Genomic DNA, 26,438 nt, shown 5'->3' on the forward strand with positions numbered 1-26,438 from the left:
AAAGTGATACCTACACATAAATTATTGTATTGATTCCTATATTTTATGTGTATTATAGAAGATGATTTACAAATTATTTTCCTAATTCAACATTTCTACATAAAATGTATTACAAAATTGAATAAAATAAAGAGAATTTTTTAATGATGCGGTATTTGGATGATTCACTGAAACTAAATGATTGAATATCGAGGTAACTAATTGCTATTTGGTGTTAAAAAAAACTATCTAAAATATGTACAAATCTAATTTGATTGATAGACAACACTAAATATTATGTATTTCTATGTCATATTTATTTTGTTCTTTACACCACTTTCTTACCATATTAAATTAATAATATGTATATGATCAGTATTAATTGATATCACATGCTAGTGAACTGTACCTCGGTGTTCCACTTCTCGCTAGCCCAAAAAATGACATGGCATTTTTTCAATTACGAAACTACTGTCGAACAAGATCTTCTTGTCTATGTCTTAAAACTGTGAACTAATAAGCCCTTCCTGTTTTTAACCGCACTTCGACTGCAACAACTTCCGGTTATCACCTAGATCTTCTTATTGGATAGTACACCTAAAATGTGGGTATTTGTGATGTCATTCCCATTTACCTGTCATTTTTGATACCTGAATATGAATTGAGTGAATGACTACGAACATTAATTAATGCTCTGTAATATACCCCCATCCACATTGTGTTGTCTCTATGGTCTGCCAGGAGTGGATATAGTTAAAAAACAATATATATTTAACTAGTTAAGGTTTTCTATTAATTTCAATGTGTATTGATTTTGTGGAATAATGTGAATGATCGCATTTGAGTGTAGATTAATTCTGACATTCAAATTAATATCTATCTTTGTAATTGTTTTGACTATTCCTCCAATTACGACAGGGTCTTAGGATAAGATGTACGAATATTTCAAGGACATTGACAAAATAAGCCGTGAGTATGGTTACACAACAGGGTGGTTAAGCAGCGTGTGTGTTTTGCGTCGAAACAAATGAGCATCGCTGTGAATGAAGGCAAAAACATTGAGATGCAATATGGCTCACATCACACAAGATGAAAATTAATACACTGACAACAATAATAAGATACTCACAAGGACCATTGTAACTGTCGGGTGCTGTGGACAGAGGGAGATAAACATCATTTTAATCCAGTCTTTGTCGGTTAAGAGAAACGTTCACAATTCATTGACCGAGTATACTTTTGTATCGACTTAACCGAGAAAGGATCCGTTATTTAAATCTTATCTAATCTATAATACAAAGTGAATAAAACTTGCCCAAGTAATATTTTATAGTATATTTGTTGGCGGTTTCTCCATGGGACCTTGAACATTGCTCGGTTAATAATATATTAAACCACATATTAAAACTTATATCTGACCAAGATTCGCATTTTAAACAGGAATATTCTATATATGTAGAGACCAAATTTAATCACCCCAAATAACATCTAAAATGAGTGGCAGTGATATTAACAATAAACTAAATAAATTGTATTATGATATTTTTATTTTCCATTGGATATAATTTCATATTGTAACGAAATCGCAATATAATATATTAATAGCCTGTATGATTGTGAAATTTATGAATGTAAGGAAATAAATAATTGGAGTTGTTTTCTTGAATTTCTAAAGGTTCTTTATAGATTTTGAAAGTAATAGATTTTTATAAATTAAGCGGTATTTTCCAGAGTGTCATGATTTTTTTTTCTAAAACTATGATAAGTGAAAATATGTAGGTACTTAATTATTTCAAGAAAAACTTTTTAATTTTACAATTTTAGCGCGGCACAAAATCCTTATCAGTTGTAAAGTGTGTCGTTAGGTAACTCAAGAAAACTGAAAAATACTGAATTAATATAAAATTGAGTTGAATTCACCCGGTGAACCTTTCTGATCTGATCAATGCGAAGAAGTCATCGATAAGTATGTCATTCTTAAAGAGAGATTAAAAAAGTTTGATGAATATTATTGAAATAGATTTAAGTTGTATTTTTTAATTGGATTTCAGTGAAATCGATACTACAGTAACCTACTCAATATATGAATTGCACCATAATGAACACATTATCATAAGAAAAAACAAATGATCCACCTAGGATACTGTGAGACAAAATGTTCTGCCGCTTTTGGATTACTGTAATTTTTTTTTTTTGATGTTTGGCAAATGTTGATTATAATATACAGGATATAGTGACATACCTACATAAATATCAAATGCAGTCCAAGACATATTTTATTAAGTGTTTGATTTAAATAAAAAAGATTGCAAAGAGCAGCAAAAAATATTGTATTAAAACAAAAAATGGACAAAGAGCAAATATTACTCATATCCAAAAGCGACAGCACATAATCATGCAGTTAGATGTATTATTAAACCTTATAACTACGGCAAACATTAAAAATAATTATTATTGAAAATATACTGATATAAAGATAACCACAGCCTAAATTAAAGGAACCAATACCATATTTTAAAAGAAGATTATGGAAAATATTGGCAAAAAGACTGACATTAAAATATATCACACCGGATTGTCGAGACCCGATATATCGATATATAATTATTATTAATGGAAATTTATCATCCAATAAAAGCCTGTTAGTTATTTTTAGTAGGTACTTATAATAAATATAAAAAAATGTAATATCATCTACCTTAATAGAAAAAAACATCCATACTTCAAAAAAAAATTAAAAAAGCGATAAAATCTTTTTACTGAGACATTTATGATACTAAGATAATGAGATGTAACAACAGCGGCACACCGTTTTCTGGCAGCTTATAACAACGATCAATATTTAAGATAGAATAATAATTTTAAAAATGTCAATCCATAAACAAAGAGCAGAGTTGTAATAAATACCAGTGTTGAAGTCTAAGGCAAATTCTTCGAGTTCGTTTCCTTCCACGATCGTGTATATAAGCTTGCGACCTAGTGGAGATGAAGCTTGCATAGGAACACCGAGAGGGCTCTGCAGTTCGACGTTTTCCGGTACACTCATGGAGTAAAATTGCTTGTCAAAGACGGGCATTGACCTATCAACCACTTTGACATTCACTATTGCTTCGCTGTAGCAAGGTGTAGCACCTAAAATTAATTAATTAAGTTACTATTTATGTACTTGGTAGAGAAACATTATAATAAAATATTAAGACTTGATAATAGTGTAACAACTGAAATACCTATCTATTTATATTATGATTTTGTACAATATTATTATTTAATTTAATACAACAAAACTTCTTTACCACTATGTATAAGCATGGAATGTATCATCAAAAATATAATTTAACAATAAAATAAAATCACAATAGTAATTAATACACACTGCATACTTGATCCATCCATGCTACTTTATTATTTTAAATAATGGTAACATCTTAGAATTTTACAAGTGACAGGTCATTCTAAAAGAAATTATGCTATTACAAAAATTTAGATACATGTCTTAAAGAGTTCTATCAATCTTCATTCTTACCTCCGTCATAAGCTCCGATCACCAATTGGTACTCCTTATTATGACCCTCCAGATTTTGTTTGAGCGAAATTTCTCCAGTTTTCCTACACACTTTAAATAGTTCACCGTGGCCGCGTTTCATCTCGTATCGAACCTCTCCGTTTTCCATACTGTCCATATCGATTGCATGGACTTTAGTAATAACCTGACCCTTTTCATCATCGACGGATACGACTGCATAATACGGTAGATTTACAAACATCGGGCAGTAATCGTTGATATCAAGAATGGTGATATTTACAACCACGTGGGCTACTCGCGGAGAATCTCTTTCCCTATCAAAAGTACCAGCGGAACTTTTGGCTTCCACAATTAATAAGTACATATCTTTAACTTCCCTGTCAAATTTTATTCCAGTAGTTTCAATAACGCCAGAACTCAACCCAATCTTAAATAGATCTGTCGGATTTAATATACGGAATTCGACATGTTCATTTAAACTGTCGCCTAAAACGGTTACGACTGCGGCTGTTACACTCTTCGTAGAATTCTCCAAAACGCTTCCCTCGTAATGCGATTTCTGGAATATCAGTCCGGAACTTTCCGATTTCTCAACTTTAATATTGACTTGAGCTACACTTGAAAATGTACCATCAGAAACTCTAACATAAAGTTTGTGGAAGTGCTTGACTCGTTCTGGGTATAAAATAGTAATCACTCCTTTGATAGGATCAAGGGAGAATATATTGTTACTGTCGCCTTCGATTATGTAATACTTCAGCGTATTGTTTTGGACGGTATCCGGGTCGGTAGCATGAACTGTCACAACAGCAACATTCTTGTATGTCGGAAGTAATAAAGTGATGTTGTACTCCTTTTGGTCGAATTTTGGAGTGCAATCATTGACATCTAATACGTTTATTTGAACTTCTGCTGCGGTCTCTGATGATAGGCGAGGTTTTCCTAAATCAACAACCTGAAAGAAATTTTGTAAACTATATTTTAAAAACACAATCATCCAAATTTCTAATGTAATTGCCTTATATTCAATGAAATGCAATAAAGCATTAATATTAAGTGGAAGTTATCTCAACAGACATCATTACATGGAAAGGTCACATTAAAAAATATCATCTGAATTTATGCCAGTTGCAGAATTGAATGTGGTCGTTTTTCCAATGTGGGTGTATTAATATTGATGCAAACATTACTATTATGTTTAAATGTATGAACTTACCATAACGTGGAAGACAAATAGAGGTATCGTTTCGTGATCGAGATCTCGTCTAGTTTTCACTGCGCCTGTTGTGGAGTCAATGGTGAAGTATTGTCTGGCCAGAGGTTCGACAATTTCGTAGTTTCTCAATGCATTTATTTCCGAGTCCAAGTCTTCGGTGGATATAACGAGAGGCGTGCTGTTGTTCGCCAGAACCAAAGAAGGAACCGGAGCTGATTCCAAGAGACTGCCATAGTAAGTGTTGAAGAGGAAGCGAGGGGCATTGTCATTCTTGTCCAAGACGTGGATGACGACCGAACATTTCGATGTCGCAGCACCCTTTAATGTAATCATCGATTGAAATATAAACAATCAATATTATCAATAAACACAAACGTATTGACTAAATAAAATTAAAACTTAAACACACCTATTTAGGTGAATAATCAACACTACCTATATGTAATGATATATAACCTCTAAGAAACTTTACAGAAAACGATTATTGAGTGATATAGGTAGATAGGCAATTTTATTTTTCATAATTACGTGTACATATTGAAAAAATGTGTCTTATCAGCTAATAGAGATGGGCATATTGTTCTAATTTGACAATAAAATATTATAGTAAATAAATTGACATTAAAACCAACTACATAGTTACGCTTGACGCACAAAACTGTAATTTATAATTAACATTCAATTGCCGACTTATTTTATTCTCGTAATAATTAGACAATTCATACAAGCATTATCTTTAGGAACTTTTAAAGAGCGGGTTGACTCGATTTAATGGGGTCGTCTTAACAAGTTGGTGGATTAACACGATAAAAAGAAAATGAAAAAAATACTTTTCATGCAATATTAAATTTTTTGGCTCTATGAAGAATTATTACTAAGTGATCCACCATTATTATTTTATTTTTCCCGATGACTGATATCGAATAGGTTTAGTTAATTTTCTTACCATATTGGTTGCGGATACTGTCAAATTATAAATGCGTGTTTTCTCGAAGTCCAACGGATATTTGGTGACGATGACTCCGGTGGACGGATTTATGGCAAACATATTGTTTTCGTCTCCGTCCACAATCTCAAACAGCAGTGAAGATGTACTCCTGGCTTCCAGATGCTCCACATAAGTACCGGGCGGTTCATTTTCATATATCTCGGCGATCAGTTCATGTTTCAGGAACCTAAAATAATTAAAAATCTATGGTCAGAATGAAAGTTAAATGCATCTAATTACTCTTAAGTTTTATCGATTAGGTAAAAGATACATGTTTTGCAATCATCTGTTTATAATACGTGTCCTTTCTTCCATCCTATTCCTATCACCATAACGGATTGAATGAATGGTTTACAACCAATTCTCGTCAACTTTATTTAAAGATTGTGTGTAAAAATCTTCAGATGTTGAGATAATAAAATTGATAACAAAACCTTTGTTATAAAATATAAATTAAGTTCAATCCATACCTGGGACGAGCATTATCGGCCATCGTGATCATGATATGTACCGGAATGGAAGTTGATGATGGGTGGGGCCCAGGATTTGAGGCTTTCACTTGCAGAATATACTCTGATGCACTGTTCAAGTCCAGTTCTCTAGATACTGTGATGTCTCCCATTTCAGGATCAATAGAAAACATATTTCCAATGTTTCCTAAAAGAAGTTTTATGTCAATCTAATTAGTATTTTAGATTTTTTAGAGTAACATTATGTGAGAATACCTATTTGATAGTTAGGTATTTTGTCACAAGAATTCTAAAAAAATTTAAACAATACTTAATGGTCATTCGGTAATTTTTTATAGATCTATAGATCTATCAATAAGAATGGTTTTGTCAGTTCTGAAGTGTCATAGGATCCACTCAATTGATAAAGTCAATCGACTTCCGAGGTGAATACGAAAAGTATTGTAAATGAATTATGAACATAATAGTGACTGTACACGTGCATGGATTTACTCGCAGCAATAGTGCGTATTTTAAACTATTGTGACGACTGTTTACACGTAAAAGTGCTGACTGTCGCCAATCTCATTCTTCAAGAGTAAGCGAGACGCGATGTTATCATTTTATGGTACTATTTGACAGGTAGTGAAAATCGGTTAACCTCAAAACGAGTACAGTTCGTTTTTTTGCCGGCAGGTTCGCCACTATCATTCTACTACGCAGACACAGATCGAAAAAATCCCTACTGTTGCATGAAAATTCAGAAACTTCAAAACTTTTTTGATTCATACATGCAAGCTTGCAACTGTAGGATAATACATGTTTACCCTTACATTTTCTTGTTATGGCCGCGATAATACTTGCTGTCAACAGTAAATCCATGCATATGTAAACGGAGTACAACACATAGTCAAGTAAGCCATTAAATTAACAATTAATAGTAAAAGAAAATTTAATGTCCGCTACTGATATATTTACAAAGGAGAAACTGAAAATGAATTCCCCAAAAGTAATGTGACTGAAATGTTTATAATCTACCCGTTTCAGCAGTAATAAAAACAATCTGCATTGAAAGAACTTTTTGCGTGTTAGTACGAGTCCTTGTCATTGACATTTTATCACAATATGTACTAGTGTAATGAATGCATAATATTTGACATAGTTACCACTTGTGATTGAATAAGATATGATGGCGTTTTCTCCTTTGTCTTTGTCGCTGGCGAGCACTCTCACCACCGACGTACCGATGGGTGAAGTCTCAAAAACTTTTCCTTGGAATATTTTAGCGCTGAACTCGGGCGGGTGGTCGTTATGGTCGAAGACTCGAACCAATACGCGAGCATAGCTGCGTTTGGGTTTTATGGCCTGGTCACGCACCATCACCGTCAGAAGATGCTCCTCCATGATCTCCCTGAAACAGAAGTTAATCAGTTACATTTTTAAGCTATTAAAAGATTTTAAATATTATTTGCTCAATAATTTGTGCAAATCATGCATTTATGCATGGAAACTCGACTGCAGTTGAAAAATTAAGTTATATTTGAATTACAGCATATTTTTTGAATAAGCTTGTTAATCAATGATAAGTATGAGGTAGGGGTTTTCCGTAATACAGTGTTACATCTGTGCTGTTGTGCCAACCACGATCTGTAAATATTTGGTACTAAGCCAATCAACGCATTTATTCTATATATAAGGCTGCTATCGGTGGCTATCGAGGATAGTTTATATTTATGTATTGAGGTATTACAATTATTACAATAAGTTAGTTGTAATTGTTCCAATAAGTGCTATGTTTTAACAGCACCTCTCTTGTCTGTGTTAATTTTTAGAGCTAGATAGACAGTTTTGACAGTTTAAAAAACTAACTTATTGTAACAATCATAATAGGTACTTCAATACATAAATCTGATAAACTACTCTTGATAGCCGCCTTACGTATAGAATAGATGCGCTGGTGATATTGATTGTTGGCCTTATCCCAGAGTGGTCCTAAATTTTGTGTGTTGTTAACACTTTAGGACCTAAAGTGTTAACAACACACAAAATTTAGGTACTTAATTCAAAGCATTCTATAAGTGACATGTAAGTATTAATATAAATGCATGGTCATTCAAATATTTCTTATTTAACTTAAAGGTCTCATAGGAAAATGGTATTAATTTTCTTTTTGGTATTAAGTCTCTTGATCTGTTAATGTAATACACAGTCAAATTATACATTATAAAATCAATCATTAATTTATAAGAAGTAGATGAATGTAAAATCTAGGTGTACTGAAGTATGCAACTGTTTCTTTCTTGATCATAATCACCCATGAATTATCAGTTTGAATCGAAACGAACACTGTACAAAATCTGTAAGCTGACCTGTCAAGTGATTCCTTGATGGTAATCTCTCCAGTCAAAGAATCGACTCTGAAGAGATGCATGGAGATAGGATTGCGAGCGTTCAGCAGACTGTAGAGGAGATTATCTCGGCCGGTGGCCGTCAGATGAAGGATTGAGTCTCCGCCGGACAGGCTCTCCGACACGTTGACGAGATAAAACGACTGGCCAAATTCGGGCCCCAGTTCATTCACATCGTTGATAACTGTGATGTTGAGCTGAAAGAAAAATATTTTTACTTTATGATGATGTTAGTGTTTATCATATTTACAATGATGTTAAAATATCGCTACCTATTGAGCGATTTCTTAACATTTTCCTTGACTCATGTTATTACATCAGTAAGTAATAAAATTACAATGTAAAAAAATTGCGGCACTATGAAATTATTGGGTCTGTAATCGCAACTAATTTTTGTATGAATATCGGTGACTGAAACCACTCTTCAGAAAATAAGAAAGATCAGTTTATATTTATACAAATATGATAATATTTAACATAAACTGAAAATATTTAGCACACTATCTATTATTGTTAACCTCAGTCTATCAGGCATATTTCACTACTGTTATCAATGACATTAATATGTACGAAGCATCTGGAAAAAAAATGACACTCACTTTTTCTGTTCTGTTCTAATCTGTTCTAACGCCATTACAATTAAGGTGATATTGCTATAAATTCCCGATGCGTGATATCGGATAATGGAAATTGCGTGACGTCTACACCTATACATGTGCGAATGTCGCTATGCGCGAATTTACTTGCTAGCTACTGTATTGAGTGCGTTGTCCATTAATAATGTCATTGACTGTTATTGACTGTCGGTACTTGATGGAAATTAAAATTATATTCAAATTCAAATATGAAAGTAAATAGGTAGGTAAAACACTCAAAAAACCATTTGCAAACATGAAAAGACAATAATAATTTTGCAGTTCTCACACCGCACATTTAATATGAAGACACAAGTGGATGAAGGAGTTATGTTACAAAATCAAAGTTTTGAGTAAATTGAGGTCAAAGTTTTTGTGATGTATTTTTTTCAATTGAGGATATTTTAACTGGTGATTTGATGTATTCAAGTGGTAACTAAGGATCACACAATTTTACTAACGTCAGAAATAGTTTGTTAAAATCTTCAAATGTGTAATTTATTTATAAAAATGTGTACATGACACCTACATCCACTAGAGAAAATAACAAAATGTTACTAAAACTAAAAAAAATAAAGTAACATAGTCCCTTCATCCCTTGCCGTAATGCCAGAATCAATGATTATTTTAAGATGTTTGATACATCCATATGAAAGATGGGTACATAACATCTTCATCCACGCAATAAAAAGACTTTGTCATAAAATGTAACATAACACCTTCATCCACTTGTGTCTTCATATGTATTTACTCTGGTGGAAGAACCTCGTAAAAAAATCTGTTAAAATAACTGTCACCTAATGATTTGTAATGAAAGGATGATTACATACCTGTGTATAAATTTTGTGAACTCCATCGGTTACGCTGATGTTGAGGGTATAGTTGCTTTGGGTTTCCCACATTAATTTCTTAGCCAGAAGAACGTTCCCGTTTTCTCTTCCGATAAAGAAGTCATTTTTATCATCGCCACCTTTATATCAAATAAAAAGAATTAAAGCTTGGCGTAAACGCACCAGAGTTGTCCAAATAAAATACAACATAGTGTCTACTGAACTATAAACATCACAAGTGGCATTACATATTTTAGATACAACATGGACATATTATAATGCAAAACTTTGTTGTTTTCTATTTCTTCAATTATTATAATACACATTGCTTTTGCTCAGTACACTCGGCACAAGTGTTTGTATTTACTTGACATTTTTAGTAAATAATTCATGAAGTTAACATAATAAATGTACTTACTATTTAGAAACACTACTATTTAGTAAACACTATTTAAAAAATAGTGTTTACTGTTATTTATATTTTTAAGCAAAAGATTAATGCTTCTCTGAAAATGTGTCTCATGCCGCAACCATATACGCAACTCAGTCTGCTGCCAAAAAATATAGAGATGGGCCAGCAATTATGATTATCTCTCATCGATAGATGTGAGACTGGTGATAACAAATCTTTTATTGTGTGTAAATAAATAAATACATGAATGATAAAACTCACCGACAATATCATACCATAACGTGTCATTATCTTCGTCAGTGGCTTGGATTAGGGTAACGAGAAAGCCGACTTTATCTGACTCTGTAACTTTGATGGACTGCATTGTGCTTTTTACTTTCGGCGGATGTAGGGAAGTTTCGGGGATGGCAACCATTGCTATGCTGACGCGAATTGTTTGCGCTTTTGGTGGGATGCCATTGTCCAATGCTCGGATCTGTAAAAGAATTTCAACCGTTAGTACTGAAATCACTACAATAAGTATCTTATGTAGTTAATATGTCAATAAATTTGCCTATGTTTACTAACAAGGCCGTATCAATTACATAATTATGTAAATATCAAGCAGTGAGCAGAAAAATTTAACCAAAGAAGGTTTGTGACAGTGGTTAAGGGTGACGTTTGGAAACGTAGGCTGTGGAGATCTGAGAAAAAGAGCGTACTTGTAAGGTATACTTAGGGGAAATAAGAAGATAATATGATATTACTACTAATGAATAGGTACACACTAATTCAATGAAACTTTAAAAACTCACTGACAACATAAAATTAAGCATTGAGTTTAAATTATGTATTTTTCAAAACATTTATACACATCAAAAATCATTAGATACAATTCCTTTTTATTTTTTAAAAAACAATCTGTAGTATTTATTAATATGCGATTAAACGCCATAGAAATATTTTTTTTAAATTACCTAATTATTAATTATTTTGGACAAGGTGCAGTCATGACAACAATATTATGCGCAAAGGTTTTAGGCTCTGCGACCAGAGCCTACCCTATTTCATTGACTGAGATTACGTGATGTAAAGTCCATACAAAAAAATATCACAATTCCTTGACATTCCAATATTTATTTAGGTTAAGAAGATGTGGTATATTTTTTTAAACTTTTGCAGATTGTTTTCTAATCTGCAGTTATTCCAACATAATAACATCTGTCTTTGGTAAATTAAATTATTTTTATAGAAGTGATTAGGTACCTACTTATATAAATATGTCAATATGCAATAAAAAAATATTTTTATTAAGAAGGTAGGCTTTAAATAATCGCCTAGTATGGAGTCTTCACCACTGGTTTGTGAAATAATGTGAGTACTCTAGAAAAGTGTTATTATTACACTGTTTTTACGTCTTATTTATATAACTCAGTTTATTCAAATTATAAAATTCTCATGGCACACTAAAAAGTCAAGAAATAATTGTCTCATTTTCAAAAAAAAAATTACCACCATTTTTAATTTTTTGCAGGTCTTTTGTAATAATAAGTATCCACTTAAATAATTTTGTCCAAAATCTAAATCCTTTTTAGCTTTCCTGCCAGATAATATATTTCCATCCGGGTAATTATCCGCAGAAAAGAATTTATGTCTAGAAGGAAGACGATAGTTTTTTATTAGGCTCTCCTCCATAGAAACTTTTTAAACAGTTTTCACCCCAAAAAAAATCACGCTCATAATTTGAGTCCAAACTTGTGGCAAATGGGTTGATAATCTCTATATCATGGTTTCCCACCAGTGGGTCGCGAGCGAATATTGAGTGGGCTCTCGCCACTGTATACACGAATTAAAAAAAAATAGTAAGTCTTTCATTCATATTGGTAACACTATTTTTTTTATTTCAATTAGAACAAATAAGACAGCAATAAGTAGTTCCACGACTCGCCACTAGGGAATCTGAGCATTACCAATATTTATGCCCTCTTTTCTCTAAGACAGCTAAGAGGTGGGTCCCAAGATTGGAAATTTTTGTTAGATGGGTCGGAGCCCAGTCAACTTTGGGAACCACTGCTCTATATAATTATTGTAAATATTATTTTAATTGAACCTTAGTACATTACCTATATTGAGCTATATTTTAAATTGTATAGGTACTACTTTTACTTATATATTATTCTGTTTTCATTTGTTTACAAAATCTTAATTAAATAACACCTAGTGTTAAAATATTCTGTTTCACTTACGTTAAGTTCATAAAAACTGCCCGGTTCAGGTTCAGAATTGCATACGACGACTCCAGTTCGAGGGTTTATGTGGAATTTGGCTTTCCCTTTACCCGACTTGATGCTGTACGTGATGTTTCCATTTTCTCCTTCATCCTCGTCATTGGCAAGCATCTGTGATAAAAGGGCAACATCACATGAGTACATAATATTACAAGTATATTAAAATACTACACAATTTCTGTCTGAAAACAGTTTACGACAGTTAGGCGTAGAGAGTTCTAGCGAAGGGTTTTTTAATCCGGACCAGCCACCAACATACTTCACTTGAAACTGACATAATTACTAAAAAATATTTGTTTACAACAATTATAGCGATTTACCAAGTAATTTAGGGTAATTTCATCAATAATATTAATATAAATTGTTAAAAATTTTCTAGAAAAGAAAATATTTATGTTAAAAAATATTATACCTACGCAACCCAGTCTTCTAGCTAAATATGAATAACTTTATTATTGCACAAAATACTACTTCATAGTAATTATTATTAATACACCTATGCATACACACCAAGTCTAAATAAAATTAAGTAAATATTTTTTTTAAACATTTGATAATAACTGAAAAGCAGTGGCGGGGGTTGGAGGTAGGTTATTAAGAACTGACATAAATACTCAACACACTAAACTTTGTCAGTCATACTTAATAGTTTTCATTGAACTAATAATACAAATTGCAGATGGTGGTGGTTAGTTTTTAAAAATGAATTAAACCCTGCCTAAACCAAACCATAATAATTTAGGTATGATATGGGTGATCTGAGAAAAATAGTGCGCACTTTTTCAGTCATACTTATTTCAATATAGTACAGATGGTATTCTTTTATCTACAAAATAATTAATATGTATGTATGTATATCGTGGGTATGGACCTAATAGGTTGAGCAAGTGGCTGACATCCATTTCTCGTAAAAAACAAAATCTGTTAATACAAACCTCTACCCTGTGGAGGCCCATATGATCATATTAGGATCGGACATGGTTTAAAAAAAAATGTATGTATATGAAATAATGTACCTACGTATATGATTTATTGGCATAATTTTAGATATTTTATAGAGACAAATATTTTTTTTTATGGCATGGTTAACGCAGGGTTTAATTTTAAAAAGTAACCAACACTGTCTGCATTTTGTGGTCTTAGTTCAATGAAAACAAATACGTATGACTGACAAAGTTTAGTGTGCACTACTTACGTTAGTTCTTAAAAGCCTACCTCCACCCTTCACCATTGCTGAAAACAGTAATATTATTAAAAAATAATAATAATACAATAACGAGACTATAAATTTGAATTTATGGAACTTATAATTTTCTGAAACTTTATAATAAGATTTTTATTTTAACGAATATTTTTGTTTACTTTCATAAGTCGGTGTGTTCTTTTCGTGTTTTTTTTCCTATAACTAATAAGTATTATAAATTAATTATAACTGGAATAACCGTTTACGTATGCGAAAAGTATAAGTTGCTCGGAAATACACTAACTGTACCTAATATTAATTTATACTCCAGACGGAAAACAAACTTACATAGATACTTAAATTAGATTATAAAGTTCTCCGGAAATATAAACATAGGCACGAGAAAATGTACATAAAAATAATAAACAGTAAAAAAAGAAATGCGAAGTTAATAAACAAGTGAAACTAATTAATAATTCTGCGAAAATGTTTTTACTGTTTTTACTTTAATAAGAAAAATAATTAAGTGTACGTTGTGGATAACCAAAATGTTTTTTTTTGCATTTACATATAACTTTATACAGACAAAAATATTACAATTTATGAAAAATAGAATGAGTTTAGATTAAAATTATACTATCGGCATAGTGTATCGAAATAGGTCAATACTATAATACCTATAATCGAAGCTAAAAAGATTATTTTTTACGTTAAATAATATACCTTAGCGATAACGCCATACTGGATACAATAATCATACACAAATATATATTTACTTATTGCTTATGTGAAAAAGAAAAAAATAAAGAAAAGGTTTCCCTTTAATATTAAATATTTGCGTAAATAATAATAATTACCAAAACCTGTAGAGCTAAATCGATTTATTGTTATCATCGATAGATTGTGAATGCTGCATGCTTGTTGTGATAATTTAGACAAATGCAATTGTTAAAATGTGCATAAACATTAAATTAATGTGTCACATAAGCTGATGAAATTGAAAGCCAGCGTAAGAAACATTTATGAAAGAATCCACAACAGAGAAAATGATAAGAAAATTTTGTGAAAATTCTTAGGTCTAGACATTTCTTAAAAATAAATATTAAGCTGGAAAAAAACATTTAAAAATAAATAATAAAGAACATTAAAAGTTATTTTTTTTTAAATCAGAATTTACTTAATAAAAAAATGATAATATAAATTATATTAAATTCTAAAGGTTGTTTTATAAGTCGATAGCTATTTAGGTTGTAAAACCATTAGCTGTTGACTTAAAAATAATCTGTAGAATTTATTATACTTAATGAAAAGTTACTTTAAATCAATCTTAATATCTTTTGGTAAATATATGGAAATTATGACACGTAATACTTGTATGAAAGATTCTCAATTTAATATAATAATCATGGTAGCGATTGGAAGCTGCAATTATTTGAAGAATGGCAATGTGACACGAAAATTATTCAGAGCAATTATTATAATATTCACTTATACTTATATAATTTATTAACCAATTATTATTAAGAATATGACGTATATATATGTAACGGTTAAGGTTTGGATACATTTTTTTTCCATGTATACGATTCCCAAATCAATGAAAAATTACAAAAGCCAATTAAACATTAATACAAGAACAAGCCCAAGATTAACCATTTAATTATGCTAAATAATGTTTTTGTATATAAATTAATACTAATATCATTAAGACGGTATAAAAATAATCAATTAAAAGTAATTAAATTAATTATTAATGACTACTTACGCAGGTACTCAAATAGTGTTAAATTAGCATCGGTTATCATTATACGGTTAAATTACACGACCAGTATCGAATAACGCGACTAAACTTTCTAGAGACAACAATATGATCAAATATTATCATTATTTCTAATTAAAACCGTCCGAATTAGTTTCATATAAATTTAGTGAAAAGAATAAATTCCAATATAAATTTCAAAGATTATTTTAATTAATATCTGCAGTGACTGACTATCGCTTATCACGTCACAAGAATGCTATTTGATGAAATCGCTATTCTCTCTAACGGTGTTCAATGTGACGCAACAGATAGTCATCCGATTTAAGTTGATATTAACTAAAGATATCCACGATTCAGCAGTGAGTAGAGCAATATTTAAACTATATTTACAATACCATGCAGAACACCGGAGTTCCGTAAAATATTTGCAAAACTCGTTTTTGGAAGAAGAAGAAAATGTACGTTCATTAAATCTTTGCATTTATTTGTAAGTACTAAGGTTTGAAAGGAGTAATATTCAGAGAGTAGAGCTCCGTACGTATCATAAGTTTGAACACCAGTCTAATAGATGGTTTAATAATTGCCACATATTATGTCAAGACTAACCGCGTAATTTTGTCATAAGTAGATAGAAAAAACCGATACTGAAGTGTATACATTGTAGGTTAAAATATATTTAAATTTAATGTATTACAGTAACCAAGATTTGGAAAAAAATAGTAGGTACGTGGTTTATCTAGGGCTAGAGCTTGTGGATACATATTACAGATATATGATAACAATGGTGGTGAAGATGTTATGTGAATCCCATTATATGGTATGTTATCTGATGGTATTGATGGCTTTGTTTCATGCACGTGCACCGGTCATGCTGCGACCTTACCCTAAACAAAGAGAATCCTTTCGGTTCTCCGCTGTACGTTTCCCAGGGCGCCGACTCGTCCGAAAGGCTGTCTCCAGAACCTTCCGCCTCCAAGTCGGGAGAGTGCTCGACCAACGAGTTCTGGCATTACCAATCAAAATTACACAACCAAAATCAAGCCAAACTCAATGCAAAGCACAAAAAAAATGTTTTGTTTTAGTAATGTAGGTGGGTAACACTGAAAAGACAGTGACTGGGTGATTCAATACTTGCACATATGTCAGTGCTAAATTCGAAACAACTTCATCACATCGATAAAATGGATTTTTGCACAAAGATGTTGAATCTTCTTCCAGATGAAACCTTAAAAAAATAATAAAATACTTATTACGCGAATAAGAGATCACAGATGTCCCTTTTTGGCTTCACTTTCATACTTTTAGACTCCATCTGTATACTAGAAGAATTTCACTCAATATCTTTGGTCTTTTGGGAGTACCAAATAAAACACGCTGAGGTATATTTATTAAATAAGAGGTACCAGTATGTTATATCGTATTATGTATTCCATGCATGATCTACAAAAGTGACAAATACCTTGACTGGTAAATAAATAATTGAATTATCCGAATTCATTCAAACAGTACACATTGGTTATTATTATTCATTTATACCGATTAAACTTATGTCACAGGGACCCAGCGACATTTATTGCAATAAAATAGGGTTCGATTAAGCGTATGAGATTATTTGTCGAATAATCAATGCATTGCATTGAATGAAAATGTTCAAAAATTTATATACGAAAAATAATCTGATCATACTAGGTACGTGTTTGTCGTGCTTTACTGTGTTATACCAACACAGTAACTCAGTATCCAAGTGTTCAGTATTACTCTTCCCGTTTAGTCACCACTATTATATTGCAGGGAAAATTAGCAGGACATTTGTCAAGGATACATATAATATATCTTTTAGTTGTGTGTTGTCAAATAAGCATTCCCTAGCACTACCCGTTTTCAGCTAAATTAGGTAAACCATTTGACATTGATTTTATCTTATCACAGTAATAAAGATTTGCTTCAATTAAATGTATGTCGAACTAAATACGTAAAGACCTAATTACTTATTCATCGTAAATTTCACGGCGTAAGATACTGACTTCGCATCCGGGGGCTCCGGGTTCAATTCCCAGTGAGGTCACAATACATTTACGTGATTTCACTTTTACTACTCCTATACTGTTTCACTACACTGTCATTGGACCGCATGGCCTGTTATATTAAAAAAATAATAAGAATGTATGCTATCCTCTTAAAATAAATAATTAACTTTAGATTTTAGGTATCGAGTGATTATATTTTAAATATACGAATATTCATTTTTTCAGAAAATAAATACATTAATAAGATGGTAGAATAAGACATAATGTAACTTTTTTTTAAGAATTATTTATTAACAACCATGTCCTTGATTTTTCGTACAAGGTGGTTGTTAGTAATTTTGAACAATCACAAACACCCAGGCTTTGAGAAAAACACATAAATATTGTGTGTCCTCACCGGGAATCGAACCCAGGAACTCTCGGGTGGAAGGCAAGCGCCTTACGCAATGCACCACGAGAGCCGCCTCAATCATATCATTATTATAGTATATATATATGACCAGGTATATAATATATTATTATAATCTAACATTGTATTAATATAAATAAAACACAGTGTATTGTACAGTACATACTTCAGATAATTTAATTATATTCAGGACCGGTATCGTCTGCTTAGGGAGACATTGCCAATAGCTATTAATTATATGAATATATCTGTTTTTTTAAATCTTGACAGTGTACTACTTATTAATATTTTTGGTAAGCAGTTAGGTCTTGTAAAAACGCACACAACAAACAATTTCCCAACCTAACGTCACCATTACTACGAACATGTGGGTTATAGCTATACATTTTATGAGGACAGTATAGTAAATGTAGATAGTTAAAGTCGTAATATAATATATCATATAGCTAACAGTAATAATCACAGCGTTTGTATATATTGATTTAAAGAAAACCTAGTAAAAGGACTACGATTTTTTAGGAAAATTAATAAACCACAATATAGAGAAAATTAATAAATTTTAGTAATATTTGTGAAAACGAAATCGAGTCGATTAAACGCATGGCCGTTCAAACAAAGTAATGACAAAAGTTTTTGAAAGCTTTAGGCAATAATCCGATAGAATTATAACATAAAATATTATTTTATGATACAATCCTTATGAAAAGAAAAAAAAATATGTAATGGAAACTCTTGCTAATATCAAATATTGTGTAGTATTTATAACCATGCGTTTAAATGTTTCTCAAGTGGACCATTATGGTTTTAATTTTTTAGTAATACCAGAACATATTAATACACTAAAAACGTTATCATTCAAACTGCCATTAATTATGTGCTTAATAAAATTAGACATTAGGAAGCATCTTAAAATTTTATTGGCCGCCATTAATAAAAAATGACAGGGCCACATTGCCTCGCTGAATAATTTCGCATCTTGAATAATGGATCCCAGACTTTTAAGATGTAAATGTGCACAGTAATTGTATGACAATTCGAAAGTTTTTTTTTTGTTAGTTCGTATCATAAATCAGAACATAATATGTTGTATTAGATATGTGTCGAAAAATAACATTACAAACGAGTGACAAAATTAATGTGTTTTTATTAAATTCATATACAAAACAGATTTGGGGGTAGGTATTTGGGTTTAGGCAACAAAATGATCACACCTTATTAATAACAAACTACAAAATACTTACTTACTAAAAATAATGTTCATGATTATAAGCTGAGCAGGAATTTTGTTTATTCTATTAGTCGAATATTATAAATGTATTTCGATATTCATTCTCTCTCTCAATCTCTCTGTTTCTATAAAGGGTTGTCCATAAATGACGTTACAATATTTCCTATATTTTAACCATCCCAATCGTTACACTATGTCACAAAGTCTTCTACTAAATATTGGTCACGCGTTTCGAAAATCCTCATTTCTCGAAAAAATATAAATGACAATCTCGAGATTTCAAGAAATTGTTACTAGTTTGGCCTGAAATGTAAACTCTCAAACTCATTGGGCACCAAAATCACGTACCGGAAGTTTTTTTTTTAATTCGACTGTGATTTTTTTGTAAGCTAAAACAAGGGTCCCGAATTTGATCTCAAACAGATTCAGCCGGAAATAATTTAAGCTCTCAAAAATAACATCACGAGAAATTATTAAAACCATCTCGAATTTTCGAGAAAAAATATTCTTGACTGGGAAACACCTCAAATCTCGAGAAATGAATAAGTCGAGAAATCGCAAGCATTAACCAAGATTAAGTTAACGGTAGGATTATCATACTTCTCTCTTATAGACAACACGAGCGAACGAACGTCTTTCATTCACCTTGAGTAACTTGACGTGTCACCCTCGAAATCCATTAACCGTGTGTCGCGATTCGACAAGCGTCTGCAATCCTAATGAGGGCCGTTAAGGTTAGCGTAGGTCAAAATGGAGCTTTTTTGGTATTTTCAGAGCATAACCCTGGACATTCCTTAAACGTTGTAGATAATCTAATAATTTTGAAGCCTTATTATCCTTCATATTTATTTTAAGCAGTTGATGACTGCACAAAGTATTTGTATTACATAAAATAGTATTCTTTTAAACCTCTCGCTCTAATGTTTTAGAATATAGTCATATTTCAGTACATAAATGTGCAGTGGTGTTAAGATTTTTTACATTTATTATTTTTAAACGCATTTATAAAACCATCAGTATAATTTATATCGACATTATTATAGTGAAATATTTACGATAAAAAAATATATTGATAATCTCTGTGATCCCAAATTTGACAAAAATTAGGCATTTTATTATTCAAAAAATGGGCAAGATTAACACATTTGAAGATAATTCTAAAGATACTAATTATAAGCTATGTCTTTGACCATTCAAATATGATAAACATCCTACGAATAATGATTGCGTTATAATAATTATTGACCTAAGAATAGGGTAGTATTTTTTTGAAACACGCCATTTCTATTGGTATTTCCCAGTGGTTAAGCTATAACATACGGCCGTATTCATAAATTGACAAAGGCTAAGTGAAGTAGGAAGTAAGATGATGGTAACGCACGTGTTTGAACATGTACCGTTTTAAAAAAAAAATCGGTTAGGTTAACTTCCCCCCTTAAGCAGTCGCATTGTACTTCTGGGAAAACTTGAATTATATTTTATGTTTCTAAATCGTTAGCATGACACAACTGGCAGGCTGTAGCATGCGACCAACATGTGGCACGCGGGCAGGGAAATTAAAATGGCAAAGTTACTGACAACATAAAATCGCACGTCAAGCTTAGTGGCGAATTCTAAACTATAGTTTTGAAAGTTTCATATCGCCGAGGCGGTATGTACCGACTTTGGTTTTAGTTCGTCGCATGTCGTCCGGAGTTCGGTTTTCATAAACTGCCGCGCGACGGCGCTGCGGAAGTTTTCGTATCGGCGAATAAAAACGTCAAAACTTCGCGCGGGAACACTGAGAACGAAGAATTATTATTACAGAAAAAAAGTTTGAATTTAGAATTTATAACGCTAGCAACAATAATGTTAGCAAACAATTCAAAAGTTTATAATATATAACGGCACCCTTTCCATTTTAGACATGATATTGCTGTTTTTTTATCGCACCGATACCTAAGTGTGTTTGTTCCAGTGATAATGACGCGATCATAGCCAATACGTGGACTGGAAAATTTTAAACGTAGGTAGGTATTAAGCAAGAAATTAAAAACAATAATTAGTATCCTTTATAACTAGTGTCCAATCTTTCTTTATTTAACTCATTTAGTAGAGTACTTGGCTATTAGATATAATTAACGTGTTATTTAAATGTGGTAATTAAAAAGTGAGCAGTGATTGTGTTAGAACATATAGATTGAATTAGAATAAAATTGTAAAGTAGAATTTGGTGTATTCAATTCCTACTAGGGATTGCAAAACAGGTATTTAAAAACCGGTATCCCAGTATTTTTCGATACACCGGTTTTAAAAATCAGACAATATCAAGGCCTGAACAAAATTGACCAACAAGTGCAAGTGAGTAAGCATTCGGCACGATTATATCTCTGCTCTATGCATTCGTTAGAGTAATTTCTACGCCTGAATTAAATATTTTTTGAAAACGTCGCCGGTAAATATGGATTTGACTATGAAAACTGCGAGCACGTGTTACTGAAATTTATTTATTTCGTGTTAAATAATATAAAGTTAGTGGTAATTATTTTTAGTTATTTTTGTAGAATATATGGTTAACTATGTTGTGTTTAAATTTGGTAGCCGTACTGAGAAGCAACACGATGGTATAACGTTTCATAGTTACGTTGATAATAATAAAATCGAGGTTCTACTGTGCGTTATACTCAAGAATCACGGCTACTCTCACGGCTCATTACTCTGAGGGCAATACCGATATATTCGGTATTAACAGTGGAAATAAAATCTATTAATCACCATAAAATGCTGCATAGGACAGTATTTTTTGTCGGGATACTACCGTTAACCTTCATCGTCCTTGGTGACTAGCAATGACACATGCCATAAAATATTAATATTTTAAAGAGATTTTTACAAATTATATTATTAATTATATTATTTCACGAATAACGGTTTTTGTATTTTCATCCGGTATATTAGGTGCATGCCAAAATCTTGTACATAATAATATTATTATCAGAATACCAATACCTACATAAAGAGTGAAATGGTGTGAAGACGTGGCTGAAGGCAGACGCATCAGATGTGTCATCTAAAAAGGTTGAATATCACTATTTTGTAGAAGCTTAAGTTACTATCTTCATAATATCTTTGTCCGTGTATTATTACAGCGCCGATAAAAACTGTTTTCAGCGAAGAAGCATAGCCGAGCATACGAAAGTGGTCTAATGTCAAATTAAAATCACGTTTTATGGGCGAGTCCGTACGGAGGGTTTAAATCCTCGAAAACAATAATTATTGGAACATAAACATTGATAGCGTGGGAGGGGAGGCTATCGGAAACATGTTACGTTTTCAGTATTCATTCCGAGGGATGTTTTCTATCGAGAATCTCGACAGATTAGAAAAGGGATAATCGATCGAACGGAAAGCAGTCGGGAAGTGCGATATTAGCTGGCTGTACCTACAACATGTAACTAATTATTATTCAAATATTCAAATTAAATATGTATAATAAATAAACTATTTTTTTTATTCAACGAATAATTCACAAGATTTAAGAATGTTATATTCTAAGTATTGAACATACATAATTTTGAAAACACTTCTGAAAAAATGTATTATAACCAATAGAAAAAATCTTTTTGAAAAAAGTAAGCAAGAATCGAGCCTGCATCTCTCCAGGCATCGCGCCCGCCGCGCGTAGACCACTATGCTAAAGCTGTCATACTAATTACGACAAATTTTAACTATTAGTTCTTATAATTTTCTCTGAAGCGCTTCCCAAATTGAGCTACGATTGGCAATCGACTTAAATATTTTAAATCAAAGTAGGTATTACTTTAATTACTAACCGACGTCACGGATTACTCGGAGATATTTTTGTGTTGTAACTTACTTGAACTTGCTAATAATGGAGGTATTTTTTTATTAACTATTTTTTTTATTCAGCGAACAAGACACGTAAATCATTCTACAGTGGGCACCATAGGGATTTCGCGTATGTATTGGAATTGTTTGCTGCAATGCCTGATTTAATGCTAACAGACAATACCACTACATCTGCAAGTCGTTTTTTTCCGTACCCATGGTGCCACGGTAGAATGATTTACCTATAACATTATATAATATACTGAATATATGTAATTTGAAAACATCTCATGCATATACAGCCATCCAGCATCCCAGCAGATACAGGTTCAAGTCCCGGCGGGCGTCGTATTTTTTTCTACAAAAACGATTTTATCTAGTGTGTATATGCACGAGATGTTTTCAAATGATGTATATTATTATGGAGATATCTGTAAATAGTATTTTAATTTTATTGTAATACACAATATGTAATACGAATGTTCTTCTATTTTCAATAAAGATTGTTAAAATCTTCAGTTTTGATTCAGTGAATAAAAAATAATTATTATTACAATTAGTAAGGACTTCAAAATTAAAATTTGAAAAACCTGGCTCAAGTTTACGAATCTATATATGTTGGTAATTTTATTATAATGACTTCAATTTACAAAACATGGTTCCCACCATGGCCCCCACAAGAGGCGGGCTGACAGAGCTCTAGCCTGGAGGGCCGGGTATAGGAAGGGCCCGGCGTGGTGGGTTAACCAGCTAAGAGAGATAAACACAGATCACAAATTTGATTTTTTTAAGAAAAAAAAAAGTCGCCTGCGTCGCTACTTTCTTAAGGAATATTAACATGTTTAAATATTTGGTTTTGCTATGCAATTTGATGATTGATATAATTCATCACAGTGATAGCTAGGGGGCCGCCAAAGATCCTGGCCTTGGGGCCCGCTTAGAGATGGTTGCCACTGTTGATGGAATTTGTAAAAACCTCAGATACGCACCTGAGTACCTAATACGTAAAGCACTAACCCGACGTGTGTTAGACGATTATGATTATAATGCTTTAATGTCGATGACATCAACAAGGGGTGTAATCTAGATTAATTATTTAAAAAATAAAAATATATTTTAAGACCATTGAACAAAATAAATACAATTAGAATTGTTGTACTATATATTCCATTTGAATAACGAATTTAAATTCGAATACCGTGAGTCGCTAACTTAGAACTGTAACAAATGACCATTATCATTGAAAGATAGAATCTGCAAAGCAAGAAGTAGCTGAGAGGTGACAATACGAGCTGATAAATGTCATCAAACGTAGAAAAACTGCATATTTTTGAAACAATTGACTTTTTTGACTTTTGATAGTCCTCGGTTATGGGGCATCTGGGCTAATCCCGCATCCCCTGCATCTGTATTTTTATCTGTAATAGAGGTTGGTAGGAATTAACGTGTGCGATTTTAGTTTTGTTTTTCCCGGTTCTTGAAGAGGACCGAGAGAGGTATATTCCAAATTGCAAGGGTGTTCTTCTATAAGTTAATTTCTCTATCACAGTCTCGAGCCACCCTCTCGACTAGCACCGCACCGAACGCGTCGCCCCCATCGTCGCGACCATCCTGTCGTCCGCGCGAACCCTTAGTGATACATCTGGGTCCTTTGACTTCGCCGCGAGGGTTGGGAGGGTTGATGTAAGTTTCGGAATTTGGGCGTACACCAGTCCATCCAGCTTTTCAAACAATAGTGCAACATAGCTATATAGATTATAGACTATAGAGAAGCCAGTTTTTGTGCCTAAGCAACCTAGAAATTCGGTTCAATGATCAAGATCTTGGAAACACAATAAAACCGACACGGGTGTAGTGGCTGTCATTTGACAGAAGATCAGTTATTTGACAAAAAATCTAAATTTGCTCAACAAAACAATTCAAAAACATAATTTGTTGTTAGGATTAAAAGATTAAAAAATCATTTACAATGAACAAGTCAGTAAAACAACTGAAAATAAATGCGGGTGCGAAATTTTGTGTAAACACTAAAGTATATAAGTACATAATATTACATTTATTTTGTTGGTAAGATATAAGGTAAAAAAGATGTTCAGTGTCAAGTAAACCTTGTGTAATATTCTAGCTTTGTTACGAGAAATTATAATCTGTTTTGGGTTTTGAAAAATGCTAGATTTAACGTCAAATGCCAGATTCGTATTTTGTAAGATAGATGCCTCAAAATGCTAGATCTGGCAAGTTGGCATCGCTGGACAGGAGTAGAAATGAAAAATTTGGTCATTAATCATCGACACAAAACGGCAACGCAAAAAGAAGCGGGGAAAAAATAAAATCAGTCAAGAGAGAAAATCTTTGATTAAATCCAAGAAATGTTTTTTGTCATAAAAATATTGACAAGAGGTATTTAAATCTATTTAATATTCATCTTACGTATCCTTTAATGGTATGGTATACTATTCATCTTCATAACTGTTTCTAGATAATATATCTGTAAAAATAAATAGGATAATAATTTTTGAAAAACGAAGCGAAACGAAAATAATAAGGCAACATTATTTTCCGCGGCAAACTTATTCGAAAAGTCATTAAAACCACAATAAATTATTATGAAGATTGAAAGCCAGTATTAAATTATGATTGACGCGTGCCAATAATTTATAATCAATCACAATTACCGACAAAATTTAATAAACGAGGCTTTTAAGAAAATAATACAAAAAAAAATAGATATAAATTCTTGAAAATAATACGATACCATTATCTTCTGAAAATTACACGAATACAAAATAAAAGAAAAACATGAAAAATTATAATATCAGTCTTCAAGGTGCCTTACGACTGGTGGTTGTAAAACTTTTTTTGTTTCACGGTACCCTTAATGTAATAGAAATGGGGATGGGTGATATTGCTATTGCTATTCACGACACAGGTTCTCAAATCTTCGAATCAAACTACAAACCGCTACCCTTATTTCTGACAGACTGACAGTGTGAAGTGAACTCATATCTGAGTTCGACTCCACGATTATTATCTGGGGTAAGAGAAGAGCAGTATGCAATATGTCACGTTCAGTGATAGATGTCAGACGAATTAAAACGTTTGGAATTGTTATAATACAAAGAGTTAGTAGTAGTTATGGCCTTCAATCTTTGGGTAATTTACTTTTTTTCGAAACTTGAAAAAATTGGGAGGTATTGTCGTTTATTGTAGAAAGCAGGGAACTCAGAAATTATGGGAACTGAAATACCTAACGGGTGTTTAGTAACAGGCAACCGATATCGAGTGTGGAATAAT

General features: G+C 32.1%; 1 protein-coding gene across 1 annotated transcript in view; it reads right to left on the minus strand.

Annotated features, from left to right (window-relative positions):
* The window catches only part of LOC147064130 (fat-like cadherin-related tumor suppressor homolog), a 1,128,183-nt gene that overhangs the window by 40,877 nt on the left and 1,060,868 nt on the right, over window positions 1-26,438 (minus strand). Inside the window, exons 8-19 of the mRNA XM_085959043.1 lie at window positions 16,536-16,655; window positions 12,666-12,818; window positions 10,702-10,915; window positions 10,029-10,168; window positions 8,525-8,760; window positions 7,322-7,566; window positions 6,177-6,363; window positions 5,665-5,893; window positions 4,719-5,036; window positions 3,503-4,457; window positions 2,887-3,111; window positions 1,109-1,132 (exon numbers count right to left, since the gene is read on the minus strand). Coding sequence (XP_085815169.1) covers window positions 1,109-1,132; window positions 2,887-3,111; window positions 3,503-4,457; window positions 4,719-5,036; window positions 5,665-5,893; window positions 6,177-6,363; window positions 7,322-7,566; window positions 8,525-8,760; window positions 10,029-10,168; window positions 10,702-10,915; window positions 12,666-12,818; window positions 16,536-16,655 — 3,046 coding nt within the window. The remainder of the gene's footprint in view (window positions 1-1,108; window positions 1,133-2,886; window positions 3,112-3,502; window positions 4,458-4,718; window positions 5,037-5,664; window positions 5,894-6,176; window positions 6,364-7,321; window positions 7,567-8,524; window positions 8,761-10,028; window positions 10,169-10,701; window positions 10,916-12,665; window positions 12,819-16,535; window positions 16,656-26,438) is intronic.

The sequence above is a fragment of the Rhyacophila brunnea genome, unplaced genomic scaffold, assembly GCF_057557595.1.
Source record: "Rhyacophila brunnea isolate RB1 unplaced genomic scaffold, BYU_Rbru_1.0 scaffold_8, whole genome shotgun sequence".
NCBI lineage: Eukaryota > Metazoa > Arthropoda > Insecta > Trichoptera > Rhyacophilidae > Rhyacophila > Rhyacophila brunnea.